The 16,405-nt window shown below is 40.6% G+C and overlaps 1 protein-coding gene across 3 annotated transcripts in view; it reads right to left on the reverse strand.

Moving 5' to 3' along the window:
* arid2 (AT rich interactive domain 2 (ARID, RFX-like)) overlaps positions 1-16,405 on the reverse strand; it is a 42,566-nt gene that overhangs the window by 7,042 nt on the left and 19,119 nt on the right. For all 3 annotated transcript variants that reach the window (XM_040143334.1, XM_040143352.1, XM_040143344.1), the window contains 11 exons: positions 11,020-11,238; positions 10,540-10,607; positions 9,030-9,099; positions 8,502-8,752; positions 6,871-6,967; positions 6,492-6,701; positions 5,707-5,871; positions 3,984-4,062; positions 3,666-3,800; positions 2,819-3,030; positions 1-1,497 (listed from right to left, as the gene is read on the reverse strand). The exon at positions 1-1,497 is cut by the window's left edge and continues 926 nt beyond it. In XM_040143334.1, the coding sequence (XP_039999268.1) occupies positions 1-1,497; positions 2,819-3,030; positions 3,666-3,800; positions 3,984-4,062; positions 5,707-5,871; positions 6,492-6,701; positions 6,871-6,967; positions 8,502-8,752; positions 9,030-9,099; positions 10,540-10,607; positions 11,020-11,238 (3,003 nt within the window). The remainder of the gene's footprint in view (positions 1,498-2,818; positions 3,031-3,665; positions 3,801-3,983; positions 4,063-5,706; positions 5,872-6,491; positions 6,702-6,870; positions 6,968-8,501; positions 8,753-9,029; positions 9,100-10,539; positions 10,608-11,019; positions 11,239-16,405) is intronic.

Here is a 16,405-nt window from a genome sequence, read left to right on the forward strand (position 1 = left end):
CCTTTTGACAAATGATCTTGTCTCCTCTGAGGGGAGCTGGTAGTGGTGGTGGTGGTGGAGCTGCTGGGGTGTGGTGGGGCATCGTTCCAGTAGAGAATGGAGGGGGGGGGGCAACTGGCGCTACAGCACCCTGGCTGACAGCAGCAACAGCAGCAGTAGAGGTGGTGAAGCCAGTGTTGGGTACCACGGTGAATGTGACTTGTCCAGCTGCTGTGGGTCCCTGGATGATGGTAGCTGCCCCTGGGCTACTTGTGGAAATGAGCTGGACTGTCTGGAGGGCTGGAGCTCCAGCAGAAAGCTGGCCAGGAACCAGCTGGACATTGAGCTGCTGAGGTTGAGGTGAGGGATTCTGGGTGCTGTAGCCTGCCTGGTAGATGACCTGTGGACTAGGGGCTATCGTGCTGTTCGGAGGTGGCACCTGCGGAGCAGGTAGGATGAGCTTTCCTCCCGGCGTAGAAGGCCCTCGCTTTGGAAGCAGTAGCTGTTTGATCAAGCTGGACTCAGTGGAGGTAGGCTGAGAGGGAGGAGTTTGGGAAATAATTTGGAGCGGTGGCTGTTGATGCTGCTGCTGTTGATGGCGTTTCATGGACAGTGCGTGGCTGAAAGTTTGATTGGGCTGGACCTGGGTATTGGACTGAGAGGCAGGAGGCGGGCAGGGGCTGGAAGCAGCTCCAGGCTGCCCTGCTATTTGGATAGTCTGGGCACCGGGAATGGTGGAGGGGTTGGCAAGAACAATCTGGTGTATGGCAGGGGTGTAGGCTGGGCTCTGCTGGGGGTTGGGGCTGACTATTACTACACTCTGTGCCTGCTGCTGAGGCTGAGGCTGCTGGCTGGGAGTGGCTATTGTGGTTGCTGGTCCACCTGACTGGTTTGGGGCTGGTTTGGGGGCGATATTCTGAAATGCAACACGAGACCCCTGGGAATTGGGCACACCTGTGATGCTTAACATGTGACCACCCCCCATCTGGATGGAAGAGGAAGTTGTTGTTGCTGCTGCAACACATTGAGGCTCCATCTGGGGAGCTCCACCCTGAGGCCCAGACAGGGGAGGGGTTTGAGGCAGGGGAGGATGCTGGGTGATCGGAGGGCACACACCTTGTACCCTGGCGGTGAGGATATGGCCCTGTGGTACCTGCTGAAATAGCGTGAGTGGCGTCCCCGTGGGGAGCATGGTAGAGTGTTGCTGTTGTTGTTGAGCCGCAGGTGGAGTGGGAGGATTCTGGGGGCTGTGGTTCTGGGATGCTGGTGCCGACATCGGAATCTGGACCACTGGACCAGGTCGGACCTGCTGCTGCTGTTGCACTGCTGCCAGAGGATTTGGTGGTGACTGTGGAGGCACCTGTGGGGGCACAGGGTGACGAGAAACAGTCGGGTGGCTTGCATGGGAAGGTTCCTGTGCGGTCAAGGCCATGGATGGGACGGTGGCACCGGTGCTGAGGCTGGGGCCTCGGGCCCGGACAAACTGGGGTCCAAGAATGGGATGCCCGGGAGGTAAGCCTGGTAACACATTTACACAAAAAGAAAAAACTGCTCAAGTCTGGTAAGTTACTAAAGTCCTAGTTTTCCCAGTTTAAAAAACAGTCTTTTTAATCCTTACATTGCCAGCATGGACAACACTAGAATGCTGTGATGTTACTTCTTATTCTAATGGCAGGCTTGGCAGGTATGCTGGTAACAGGTCTCACATGTATTAAAATATAATTTTAGGTGTGATTTGTATGACCAATCGAAGCTACTCCCTGTATCAGGCAATTTATTCTGATAATGTAAAGGAATGTACATTATGTGTCAACAGAGCATTAACAGGAAAACAAGAAGCCAATAACTACAAATACCCAAAATAGGTAGCACATCATCCAATATAGTCTTCGAACAGAAATTGTGTAAAACAGCAACATGACAGGTTGATGAGCCAAAAACATCAGGCTATGAAATATTTTGAAACCAGGTATTGTGCTGAAGATTTACTACTGCTCCACTGACTTTAATTAATGGCAAGTAGGTTGTTTGTATTTAATACACATCATTCCCTTAATCAGTCCTAAGTGGGTCACATTTGGTGAGCTTGGTTGACTTTGTTGCTCTATTCAATTCAAGCTATAATGACCGTGTTAACATGATTCTCAATCCTGTGTGCTTCAAGAACAATGAGTAATCATATTTCCTCAAAAAGTAGGGTCATATATGGTCACAGGATGGTATGTTTACTATGGTTTTTTGTTATCGTATTTATTGTTCCTTAATATATCAGATGCAGCAAAAAGAAAATGTTATTCACCCAAATATTCAGAATTATTTTATAACATAACACACCATTGCCAAATGTCCTCTGTGTTCAATTTCATGATATGAGATACAGTTTAGCTACCTTCCTTTCAACTTCGTAGAAAGCTGCTCCAATAACTTCTTATCCTCTGATCATTTTCTCAATATGTTTGCCTTTGTAATTAGTTTAAACATCCTGGTCCCACCAGTAACAACACTGCTCTCTCTGTAAGACTGCCGGCATCCTTCTCCATAATATCACTTTTCTGAAGTGCCTTTTCTTTTCTTCCATTGTGCTTCAGCTCCTGACACTTGGCCCTTTTCAGTCCAATTAGCTAAATGGATTTCAAAACTGAGCCAGAGGAGAATAAGAGTCAGCATCTTAGATGGCTAAACAAAACCTGATGTCTGTAACTTTAATTTATCTATAGTCTCGTGTAGCATTTTTAACTTCCTAGCTAGAACAGGCTCTTACAGTATGAACCTTAACATAATCACTCTCGAGAAAAAGGAGATGAAAAAACATAAGCTTGATTAATTCTACTAGTTCTACCTGGAGGTGGGGCCTGAGGGTCTCCAGGTGCTTCATGTCGGGCTGCTGGAGATGGAGGAGCTGCTGCCAGATTTTGCTGCTGTTGCTGCTGGTAGTACAGCTGGATGGGCAGAGGGATTGACCTTCGCCTTAGCCCTACCAGAAGGATCTGAACCTGGCCATTGGCCTTGGGCTCCTCTTGCCGCCGCATCGTGTGGTTGGGATACACAGTCCTGTGGTGGCAGGGGCAGTTAGAAGATTGTCACAAAGGGAAAACTGGTGACTTCAAATGCTAAACGCAAAAGGTGCTGTAATTGATTTACACATCTACTGATCCTCTTCAACATTTTAGTTCACATTTTTCAACAAATGCATCTATTCAACCTATGAAAATTTAGGCTTTCACTGATCCTAACTACTGGTAGTTAGTGCATACCATTAAGGAGAAATATCGTGTATAGGGTACTTTATTTTAAAAAGGTGCATTTGCTATAAGTACCTCTGTGTGTCCAGTGACCTGTCAATATATCCATGATGTGGTACAGCCTGATCAGACTCAGTCTATTCAGACTATTATTTCTTCCTGTTGCATAATATGCACACATTTTAAGAAACGATTATAAGGCACAAATGACTACCTAAAAAGGATTTACCAAGAATCTACAAAACTCAAGATAGCTATGCTTTGTTGAAGCTGCTCTACAAAGGCAAATCGTAATAACTACTGTGTAGCAAACTGCGAAAAATAACTGCAGTTTTTTAGTAGCAAAATTTACTTTGGTCAGGGCACAGAGATTAGGTGACAGAGATTGGTTCTCTGTGCTGGTGGAACATAAAAGCATCAGATGGTTGAGGAAAGGGGACTGACCGCAGACATTTGAGGAAGCCAGTGGAGTTCAAGATGTTGTTTCGTCCCATTTTACTGCACGTGGTCAGGTACTCAGAGTACATTTCTGATCGAGACACAGAGCCCTCAGGGTTTGTCTCAAAGTGCGCATTTAGCCTGTTGGAGAAACCACGGACATAGAGATTATGCAAGCAAAAAAGTCAGCACAAAAGAGGCTGAAATAAAGTACAGACACAATGGGGGATAAGCACAAGGAAAATCATAAATCTGTTCTCTCACAAAGACATCTAAACTGTATTTTTCTGTAACTAGAGATATCTATAGATTAATTAATCTTACCACTGCAGAGTAAATTTTTCCCCATCTAGTTCAACAATACCAGGTGGTGGTTGAGTGGATTGAACTGGGACCCTTGTTACTGAGGAGAAAAAAAGACAAGAAACATTTAAGGTAAGAAAAAAAGGATAAGACTCCTGCATAACTGATTTAATGCTGAGACTGCATTGCAAAGCAAAAGAAAAAACATTGTCTATTTATTCAATAAATGTCAAGTCTGTAGTGCTCCATTGGCTGTCCACTAGATGTCAGCAGACTAATAACTTTACATTAGTAGACCTGAGAGCTGACACTGACAGCATTGGAATGACACCACAAAGGTTAGGTGGGTATATGTACCACTAGGGGTCACCTATTAACGCACACATTCAAGGTATTGTGAGAAATGTGGAGGGCTGCTTTGACATCTGTTTACAGGTACAGAAAACTCACAGTCATGAATTTGTAAACAAACAGTTTCTAATTTTATCGGTGGTCTTGCCATCAGCTCCTAGTAATAACTGTTTACTGCTTACATGTTTTATTTTACTTAAATTTAATTAGAGCAATGCAACTGAAATAGGAAAAACCTGTTAATTTTTTTCACATAATAATTCCAAGCAATTTACCCGCAGCAAAATAAAAGGATGTAAATAATTCAACAGGCATTTCAGCCAAGACTCAGCCCCAAATATAATAGGATTACAAAAAGGATTTAATGTAAGATGCAACGCAGGGCCCCATGTTGGAATACTACTGTGGCTCAGCAACAGGTGAGTTTGTCAGTTGTAAGTGAAAAATTGTGAACTGGCAGCAATTTTGTATTTGTTACCTACACATTTTTTTTACTGATAAATCAGTACCTTTGGTTAGACATGTAATATTTAACAATTTTTTTCCCCAAATACACATACATATGGTCAAATCCATACCTTGTTTGGCCATTCATTGTGTTGCTGTGTGTTGAATTGATTTGAATTGGCTGACCAAATGTTTTAATTGGACAAACCTTTGTTTCATTTCTTAATCATAGTGAGGCTGCTCAGTAATATTTTCAGTTCAGGTTGTTAAAAGCTCATCTACCTCCAACATACAGTTGATGGCAGCGGGGATTTTTGTTACCTTCAGTCTGAATACCATGAATAACAAATTGCCACACCAGTCTCTTGTAGATTTATTGATGCATGTCAACTTGTCGTCATTTACCTTATTTACATTGCTTTTTAAGTTTTATTTGCATAGAAACAACGCTAGAGTCCTGCCACCTGAGCTTCCATAAGCAAAGTCAGAATAAACAAAAGTGTGGTAAAATAGGTAAAATCTATTACATATATGTATAGATTTTATAAAAACTAAATTCTAGATCAAGTTTCACATTGTTTTAAAATATCATACTTAAGTGAAGGTTAGCTATCCATACAGTATACTCAAAATTGAGTGTATGAAATTCTCTTAATAATGCTTAAATAGAGCTTGGATGGTTAAATCAACCAACACTCCCCACCTGAACATTTCAATTGGTCTGCTCTTTATATGGTCATTGCTTAACTCTACTCAAATCAAAGCAAAATGAAGTTTTCTTGTTTGCCCATCAGGGGGCTGCACATATAAACTCAGAAGAGCAGAAGGAGCAGAAAAAAAAAATTCACAATTTCCAGATCAAGGGGTACAGGTTTCACCCAACTCCCTTCAGCAGTGACAGAGATTATGTGTGACTGACAGATGGAGGAGCTGTACAGACACTCACCCGCTGCTGGGGCTCCCTGCACGGCAGCAGGTACCTGCTCTACCAGCTGTGGCCGAACTTCAGCTGCCTGGTCAGCGTTGGCCTGATGCTCAATCAACCGCACCGCTGTTAGGGCGTCAGGTCCAAATGTATGAAGGTCAACCGATACTAATCGCACTAACAGGTCTGACCAGAGAGAAAGGAAGAAGAAAACATACAAGAATCAGCACAGAGGAGCCTGGTTGAAACACACATCACATTTCACCCATTTAGCAGAGACTGCAATCCAAACCCAACCATAGGAAACAATCATTAAAGGTTTCAATGGTAAGATGGTAAATAGACTGCACTTACACAACGCTTTTCTAGTCTTATAGACCATTCAAAGCGCTTTACACTACTGCCACATTCATCCGTTCACACACACATTCATACAGCGCTCTTTTCTAAACATACTGCGCTTTCTAAACACTCACACACTGACGATACATCAGGGTTTTTGTGGTTCAGTATCTTGCATGCGGACTGGAGGAGCCAGGGATTGAACCACTGACCTTCCGGTTAGTGGAACCGCTCTACCTCCTGAGCTACAGCCACCCCAATGGTAGAAGGAAAGGCACAGTGTCATTTGAGCCAGTTACTCATGAATGGAAAGACTAGCATGACAGAACTTGTCAGGCAGACAAGTTACCAAAACTCAACTAAGCCCACATGACATTAGATTTAAAGCTCTGGATTCATTTATCAAGTGGAATGAACAAACATTAAAAAAAAAAAAAAAGGCAAGCCAAGAAGAAAAATCATACCTATGCTGTGGTCGACAGAGGCAATCTTGCTGCAGGGGACCTCTCCGAGCTGGGCCAGCAGGTACAGCACCTCCAAGGAGGCCATGAGGAGCATGAGGTCAGGTAGGGTGAGGAGCATCATTACCTCCCTGTACGAGTCCTGGTCCACATACTCGCAGATTAGCACACCATTGTCCTCTGCCTTGCTGAGGTTGCCCAGGATCTCCATGGCTAAGGACACACACAAAAATACAGACACATTTATCGTAAGATGCTACATATAACATACTGACATTAGCAGTCAAAAAAGCAAACTGTTCACAGAGTTTGCCCAGCTTACATCAGACTTATGCAAACAAGTCACCATAGCTTGTGGCCCTATAGCCACCAGAGCACTCACCTCTCATTTTGAGGAACCTGTCCCTTGACATCAAGCATTTGGTGATGGTATGAAAGATCAGATGAGTTGTCCGAAAGTCAACGGGATCCAGCTGGAGCTACAAGAATTCAGATAAACTTTATTCAATGATCCAACCTTCCAGCAAGTAAGCTGGAAAGAACTGTAACAGTAATTATTACAGAGTGGAGAGACTTTCCTCCTCAGTATTGAGATTATAGGCAGGGTGAGAAGGAAACGCTAAATAATAACTTCACCGAACCATAACTAAATATGGCTTGATACTATATTTAAAAACAGCAGGTACAAGGCCAAAATACAGCAATTTCATCACAACTCACTAATGATTTGCGTTCTTGGTCACAACATAAGCAACAAAAAAAATTGCACTAGTAGAATATATAATTATTTACATTAACACATGACACAAGGCTTTGCAGTATCATATCCTTAGAATGTGAGAGGTGCCCTAAACCCAACCATCCAATTAATCACATCAAAGGCTTAATTGTATATGCATACAATTTCTAAAAATAGATATAGACTCATTTACATGTTTCTCATAGCAATAAATGGGACACTAAAATTGAAGCAAGCCCATGTAATGCATTCACTGTGGCTCAACAGTGAGCCAATATTTCACATTCACATTCATATTCAACATTCTCACCATCATTTATTTCTAAATCTAAAGCTTTATTTTTTTGAATGTCAGTTCAAAAAAAAGTTGGGTCTGAGTTCAGTGTATGTATGTCCATAACTGCTAGGAAATATGATAGTTTACCTTGGTTGAATTAAAACGTGAAAAATACTCGAAAAAACAGACTGTCTGTATGTGAGACACCACACCATCTAGCAGCCTTAGTCCTCTCTCTTTTTTTTATGAAATCTTAGCTACAGCTATAGCTGATTGGGCTTTTAAATATACCACTGGTATGTCCCAAATAAAGCCAGCCTGTTTTTGAACAGTAACTAACTACTTAGTCACAGTGGTTATGCTAATCCAAATTTTTTTGTTTTTGTTTTTTTTTTAAACATAAACTGTAACCCCACAAACTAATATACTGTAGTTAGTTAATGACATGCTCCTTGGCCTAGTCACACATGCTAACAATTGTAATTGCAAAAACACTAACAATCTCTTTGATTACAGCGGCGTGCATTCCAGCCTAATGCACACCGTTCCAGCACCAGGAGAAATCCAAAGCTTGAAAGACCTGCTGTGCCTAGTTACTGTTGTTATACTGTGACTGAACAATTGCTAGTTTAGCAAGTAATTAATTAAATCTGTTCAGACCACTGCAATGAATAATGTAATACACAGTTTGCATTTTTTTCTTCAAATGACACTGATATCGTAGATTAACTGAACTGTCTCTTCCCAAGCTCCAATTCAGACTGTTTTGGAGTAGATGATGGCCAAAAGACAAGACAGTTTAATGTGTCACAGAAACCTACATTTGGATGCAAATATTCTTCAGGCAGATTACTTTTACTACTTTACTGAACTGACCCAAATCCATAACATCAGTTGTAAAGTCATGCTTGTCATATTTGGCCAAATATTTTGGCATTGAACAACAGTTTTGACCCACCGAAAAAGAATGCCCAAAAAAAGTAAAACCCACACCCACCTCAGCAGCCACGTTGCCCAACGTGTCCAGTCCAAGCTGTCGGAGTGAGATGAGGTTACAGTGGGCACAGAGCAAAAGGAAGCGCAGGCACGTTCGGTTGGCCGCCAGCAGCTTGACATTGGCCTCCTCAAAGGAGAGGTTTCGCAGGATAACAGCAATCTGCAGGACCCGCTGGGCCTCCATGTCACTGATACCCAGGTTCCGTGGCGGATGGAAGAGGCTATGCCAGCGCTCCTCACACAACGTACCATCTGCAGAGGAGAGAGGAGGAACAATTTAGAGCTCCATGCCAGATGAAAGTGTGAACACATAGTTCAACAAGGAAAAAATTTTATTTTACACATCCCACTTCACACTCAATGTGTCTCAGGCATTAGACAACAAAAACTGAAAAGGTAGTCACAGTAAACAAAGTCTGCACACTTGAGCATGTCACAGCCTTTTATGCTTCAACAAATATACCATAGAAGCATGCAGGAGTGTACCCATAAATTGCGTTTTGAGGCCTTTACCACTAAGTGTGTTTACCTTGTGCAGGGCTGCTCTTGTCCCAGATCAGCTCCCTGACTTCAGCATCCTCCACTACCTCTTTCCAGAACTGTAGAAGGAGAGAGGCTGTTAGCAGGGCATTTAAATGGATACTAATCTATTACAGCTAAATTAAGCAACTTTAAATTAAACAAACATACTGTATGTTTACAGACCTGACGAACTCATCAATTTCAATTTATCACTGCATGACGATCAAACAAAACCCATAAAACTTAGGTTAGTTGGACAATCAGCTCATTACAAGGCAAGCACTTTTATAACATATGCTTAACATGGCAGAAGTGTCAATATCATAAATAGGGCTGCAACTAAAAATAATTTGTACTGTTGAATAATCTGCCAATTACTTTTTCGATTAATCGTGTGGTCTATACAATGTCCGAAAATAGTGAAACATACTTGTTACATTTTTCCAGAGCCCAAGTTGACAGAGAAATTGCTGGTTATGTCCAGAAAACAGTGCAGAACCCAAACATAATCAATTTACTATCACAGAGGACTATGAAGACTTGTAAATATACAAGAGATGCTGAAACCAATGAAATTATGGCATATTTTCTGAAAAAAATTTAATTTTCTGTCCAATCAACTCATTGATGAACTGGCACACTGTTTCAGCTTTAATCGTCACACAGTTTATACATTTTTGGGAACGAGAAAGATTTTTCCCGTAATGATGACAACCACATTTTTAAGACTGTCTGAGTAAGAAGTCCCTTTGATAATCCACAGTAAACCTCTTGTATTAGATACAAATGTTCTTGGGCAAGATACTGAATTCCTACTGGCACCAACTTTTACTGAGTCTGACCTCTGACCTCACATAAGGACTAACAACCAAGAGAACTGAAGCCAGCGTTCTACTTTACACATGTGTACGTGAGGTTCCACTAGGGTCAGTGGGTTGTAAATTTCGTCATCACAAGGTGTACATGAGGCTGGAGGTGGACATCTGTATACCCTCCAACTGTTGTGTCCGCTCACCACTACGCTACAGGGGCACCAACTGAGCATGCACTCCTCCTAATGGACTGGAAAGAAGTATAGTAAGAACAACTACACCTTTGTGTGCGTGTCCACAGGGAGTATAATTGAGGCCTGAGTTATTACTGAGGATATAAAAATAAAATAATGCAATGTAGTATTTACACTGAGTTATTATTGAGTCATGATTTGATTTTGCTTGCATTTACTTTATGCCTTACTTATGCATGCATCTCAAATGGACAGAAATCAAAGTGAATTGAACTCCATTCTGTGTAATGGTGCCTTAAAGAAAACTGCTCTATGGAGGCTCCTCTGTGAGGAGTTACCATCTTTTTTTGCCAATCTTTACATCTTAAAAAGTGAAACCAATACTCTGTGGCTTATTAGTGAAAGCAGTATTTAATTTCTATCTTTAATGTTCAAAATGAGACATATTTAACAAAAACAACTTGCAGACCACATAACAGGTCACACATAATTTTTTTCTTCTTTACTTTACCCTGACAAAGTCCCGGGAGGTTTTCTCCTTCCAGTCTGTCCCGAAAACCCCAGAGAAGCTGCCTAGTGCTAAAAAGGTACAGATGGAGGGTTAGAGTAGAGTGTTAAAATTCAGCTCAGTATTATTTGTATCTATTCCCTTGTTCTTAAATTCCCAATTCAAGAATTATATTTAGGAGGTGCTAAGTACAGAGAAAATTTCACCCTAGAACAGAGAGGTGGGAAAAGGAGGCAGTAAATTGGGAAAATATTTGCAGTTTCTTCACCCCAGAATAATTGGTTTACCAAAATGCACACTAATTAAATGTACAGAATCAACTTTTTTAAGTTATGTATATTGCAAGAATTCTTTGTTGGCTGAAGCTCTTATTAGTGCAACAGAAAGAAAAAAAAAACAGTTCACAATAATAAAAATGACTTTTCTATCCTGCTGTTCAACATTTAAATAAGGAGCACAATCTGAGAGAAGTTAGGAACGTACAGTCATCAAAGACACCAGCATGGGCTAGCAGCAGCGTGACCAGTTTGGGGTCCTTGTCCAGCTGCATTGCATGCTTGCTCTCGTTGGAAAGCAGAGTGCAAACATTAACAGCAAAATCCACTTCGTTGGGTAGGCCCGAAAGGAGAGACAGCACCAGTTTATTGTAGTCACACGGTGGAACGAAATCTGTAGACAGTCCATAACTTTGGCGGAGATAGTCTGGGGGGGGGGGCAGAAAGAAAGAAAGAAAGAAAAAAAAAAAGAAAAATATTTCTATTACTATACATGTTCCGAAATAGGATATGCAAAAATCATTAAATGGTAAATGGACTGCACTTATATAGCATTTTTCTAGTTTTATTGACCACTCAAAGCGCTAAGGTGAGTGAAATCTCAGACACCCACTTAGACATTTTTCATTTGTTGCCAAACAGGGCTAAACTAAAGTATACATACTAACAAACTTTCCAACATGCAGATCATACATTTAAGTTTGGTTACATAAAAATGTCATCGCACACCTTAAGCCACTTAAACTCAGATTTATTTTTCCTTTAACTGAGTTTAAGCAAACCAAATGGGCCATTAAGCTGTTCAGTGAAGGCTGTCTTTGGTTCAAATTAGTTTGATGAGCCATGTGCCTTGTCTGACTGAGGAATATGAATGTCCTTTAACTTTTAATTGTGTTTGTCTCTGACTCAGTCAACCTCCATGATTGGCTTTTTATAATTAAAAGATGTCTAATCCTAAATACTAAAGAGCCCTGTGTGGGGAAAGAATCATGGCCTGATTGTGATTAGTCAGCACCTCTAAATGACAGATCCAGTGTTTAAAAGTGCAATCATTTTGTCAACAAAAGGCACAAGATTCCTCCTTGTGCTGTGGTTTGATTTTCTGCTATCAATCAGTTTGAGTGCATAAGTTTCATTTTTCCATACAGTGGATATTTCCATTTGGTGCAGCATTTTTGGAGACTGCTGCTTTATGAAACCAATCATAAAGCAGAGATGAGTCCTGCTGACTGAATTTGATATCCATTCTGAAAAGGTTTGTACAGGGAATTGTAATTCAGCCAAGTTGCTATTATAGCAGCAGCTCCTTTCAAAACTTGCCAGTCTATGCTCATCCTCCATCACCTGCAGCGAGACAGCACTGTACAGAGGTGCAGAAGACAGATGCACAACATGCCATATGACACACATGGCTTTATGAGCTTAGTGCATTAAAAGTTCCTCCCAGGCCTACAACCAAAAAAGGACAATAGGGCAGACAAAAGCTCAGTGTAATCAGGGTTTCCTACAGGTTGAGAATTTACTTATGGTGGTGGAGAGCGTGGCATGTGACCAATGTGCATGCAGAGACTAATGCAGTTTAGAGGGGGAAGAGTGTAGCCAAGCTTATTTTCCGTAGCTACCAATTACCATTGATCCCTAAATGCTTCACATCGGTAGATGCTAGCTAGGCGGCTGCGCAGAGAAGCCTTTAGTCCCCACTCAGTTACTGCTAGCATATGAAACTCAGACAGGCGTGTGGCTAAAAAATAGTTTGAAAAGAGTGAAAAAAAGCCGTTCTAATGTTACATTTACCTAAGTTTGAAACAAGTGATTTTAACTACCTGGGCCACTATACATAGGTAATTTCATCTCCAGATAACGAAACATATCACGATATAGCACATTTTTACTATATTCAATTAATAAATAAATGTGAAATAAATAAATGTGGATTTCCTCCTGTATTATGGCTCAACACTCGACATAAATCAGGCAACTCAACTTATGTGAGGTGTTTTTGGCTTGGTATTGTGTACCTTAAGGTCAAATGTTAGCACAATCAACAAACCCCCTACTTCTGGACCGTGTAAATTGTGGCCATTTCTTTGCAGATGTAAGTTGCAATGGGAGCCATTATCTCCTAACATCTTTGTGATTCTTTGTTAAGTGGTGTTTGAGTCTGTTGTGGGGATCGGTCTGTGGCATAATTTGCAAAGTACGGTTTTCTGGTCCATGTCAGACTTTTCATACCCAAACCACTTCCATGTGAAAGAAGTAGCCCCTCTTTTATGTACAAGCTCCTCGTTTTGTCTTGGTTGGTGGGAATTATCCAGTTCTGTGTCACGTTCACTTTCCTCCAGAAACGACAGAGCATAATATGAAACAATAGATGTTTATCATCTATATATCGTCATATCACATAGCCCTAGTAGAGCCTATGTACGGAAAAAACTGGTGTAATATTTCCAGAGCAATGGTAAAACCATCACTGCGCCTGCCAAGCTAACGTAGAACAATTTCAAGCTGGCTGTCCAACTTTATTATGGTTACATTTAAATTCAGAGCCTGGGGTACAGACAGACTTTTAAAAAAAAGCTCTTTCTGATTTTTAAAAGTTCTGTAATAGAGCGAGATCAATAAATTGACCAGGCAAATATAGTGAACAATATAAGCTTATTGCAGAAATCAGTATCAGCATATATGTTGGCTGATAAGTTACACGAATTTGCAAGGCAGAAATGCCATACTGGGTTTGAGTTAATGTAAAAACAAAAAAACAAATAAAAACTACCAGCATTGGTCCAGGCTTGGGGTGTAATGCAGGGATATAACCACCAATCCCTTATGTAATCAAAAATCCTACTGATTATTCCGATGATTTATACAGTACTATAATAAAAGCTATTTTAAGTACTATTGCAAATAGGGCAATTTGATTTTAAACCTACAGTAACTTTTTTTGGCCACTTGGGGAGAGCGAATACAAGCTTAACATAACACATGTTTCAGCCCTGGTATGACAATGTTTGTTCACCAGAGCATATCTGCAAAAATTCCAAAAAGGTCCACCTCAGCAAAGCAAAGAATCATCACTCCAAACAATCTTTCAAAAAACAATTGCAAAGCCAAATGTTGGGGGGAAACTATTTTGTTCTTCAATGTCTGACTCATCGGGGTGGTGAATGAGAAAAACCTACAAGCCTAAGACTAAGTTAACCAGTGTTTGCTGTGTGTCGATTCCCACCATAGACATGTTTTAGAGTCAGTCAGCTCAGCAGGGAGTTGGCTGATTGTCAGAGAAAAGAGCCTGCAACTAAAGGGCTGGATGCTCTAATCTAAACTCAGGTGGAGGGAAAACCCAACAAGTGCTTCCTCCTGCCCTTCATCAATAACTGCTGTCAGGACAGTCAATTACCTCCAAGAGAAGCTCAGCGGTGAACTCTACAACACTGTGAGGCTAATGGACAGCTTGCATTCACTGTTTTTGAGCAGGGTCTGTCAACACAGACTAGAGGTTGGCCTTGGCCAGCTGAACAAAAAAATAAAAAATAAAATAAAATAAAAACTTAGTTTGAAATATGATGTGGTTACTCAGAGGCTGCTCTTTCATCATGAAAGCAGCAGCCAGTTTGGGTTTAAAAACTTATTCATCAATGCTTATATGTGAGTAGGCAACTTCTAAGAAAAAAGGCACTGACAATTACTGCATTTTTCATAGCTTAGCACGGTGAGAATTGAATTAAATAAATAAAAGTGATAAATGTTATATATAATGAGCAGGCTCATGAAGTGGATACACAGCTGAGAGCTTAGCTGTGGCAGAGGTCCTCACTCTGGTTTGTGATAGTAAAACACAATACAGATTCAGTAATTTCTTCTTGTCTTTAAACTTTGCAATACATACTTTTTGTGTGAAAAGCAAGCATTACTGAGGCAGAGTTAATCAAGTCAGTATCACAGTTCAAGAGTACCTGTATCATGAAATTATGAATAAAAATCACCATGGAGATTATGTGCCAAAAACACCAGGTGAAAAACAGCCAAGGACTTTTAGAAAACTAGAAGAATAGAAAAACTTGACCAAAAGGCAGAAATAAAACGATAATTACCAACAGTTCAAAAATCTGGAGAGATTTCACATCATATTACTCAATTTGATACTGTCACACCCTTTTTGTGGGGGGTCCAGCATGGCATTAATCAATGACTCTGCATGCTGATGAATAGTTTGCATACTATAGTTTTACACTGATGTAGACTGACATCAGAGATGACTGATAGTGAGTCGACACTTGATATTTGTAAAATGTAAAAAACATTAATGTAAAACATTAATTTCTCTGCCATGAGCAGAGGCTGACAAAATATGTCTTCTTTTAAATAATTTTGAAAGAAAACAACACAAATGTTTTCAAATAAAAGCAGAGCTTAACAGCATGTATCCCGCCAATACAGCGGGATTTCTCCCGGTGGCCAGTCCTACTGTGACACAGTCTGTTGTCAATGTGTGTGTTTGTTTGTGCGTGCGTACGTGTAATAGAGAAAGAGTTAGAGAGAAAGCAGAGCGACAGCACAGAGACAGAGAGAGAAGGGCAAGGAGTGAGGGGCTGAGCGAATCAATGCGCTGCACACAGCTCTACAATGAAGCAATGGCATTTCGTTAGAGATCTTTTATGTTATTATGAGAAGTCGAAACACATTTTCATTATGAAACTGAGGCGGGACAAATTAGACTGGTGGCCGCCACAGTCTAAGTAAATAATGGGAAACCCTGCATGTCATATTTGTTTACCTAGTGTGGCTAACATTAGCAATGCTAGCACCAAGATCTTAGCCTTTGGAATTATGATTTTTCTGATGCTCTCAGACAGCTCTCTTGTCTTTGTATCTGTTCAGTAACTTTGGACATTTTATTAAATAAAGTCCTAGTTGAAAGTATTGGCACCCTTGAATTTTAAGCACAGATTTACGCAAAAAAAAAAAAAAAAAAAACAACTTCATATAGTGACATAAAAAATACAGAAATAAAATGTATGCTCAACACAATCATTGGCACCCTTTCAATGAATTTAAATTAGTTCCTCAAACAAAATAAAAAAAATAATTAAGACTCAACTGTGCTTAATTTTCTAGTGTTCACATGACCTGAATTAACCAATGAATGGTGGTTTTACTGCATAAAAACGGGCTGATTGTTTCGAGTTTCTTTTTTGTAATTGCAAAGACAAGAGAGCTGTCTGAGAGCATCAGAAAAATAACAATTCCAAAGGCTAAGATCTTGAAATCCCTGTTTCAAGAGTTCTTAATGTTATCAAGAAATTTGACAGTCATAAAACTGTTAGGACGCTTCCAGGACGTGGTGCTAAGAGGAAACTCAATGAGCGAAGTCTGCAAAGTTTGATGTGGATTACGGAAAAAACACCATGCAAGACATCTAAAGAGCTTCAATCTCGAGTGGTGGTTTCAGGCTGTACCATACGTTGCACACTAAACCCATTAGGACTCCATGCGCGAAGCCAAGGAGGAAACTATCAATGAAATAAAAGGCACAAAAAGGCAAGACTAATGTTTGAAAAGACAGATAAGCTAAAGTCTTTCTGGGATGTACTATG

Source organism: Xiphias gladius, chromosome 2 (assembly GCF_016859285.1).
Source record: "Xiphias gladius isolate SHS-SW01 ecotype Sanya breed wild chromosome 2, ASM1685928v1, whole genome shotgun sequence".
Taxonomy (NCBI): Eukaryota; Metazoa; Chordata; class Actinopteri; order Istiophoriformes; family Xiphiidae; genus Xiphias; species Xiphias gladius.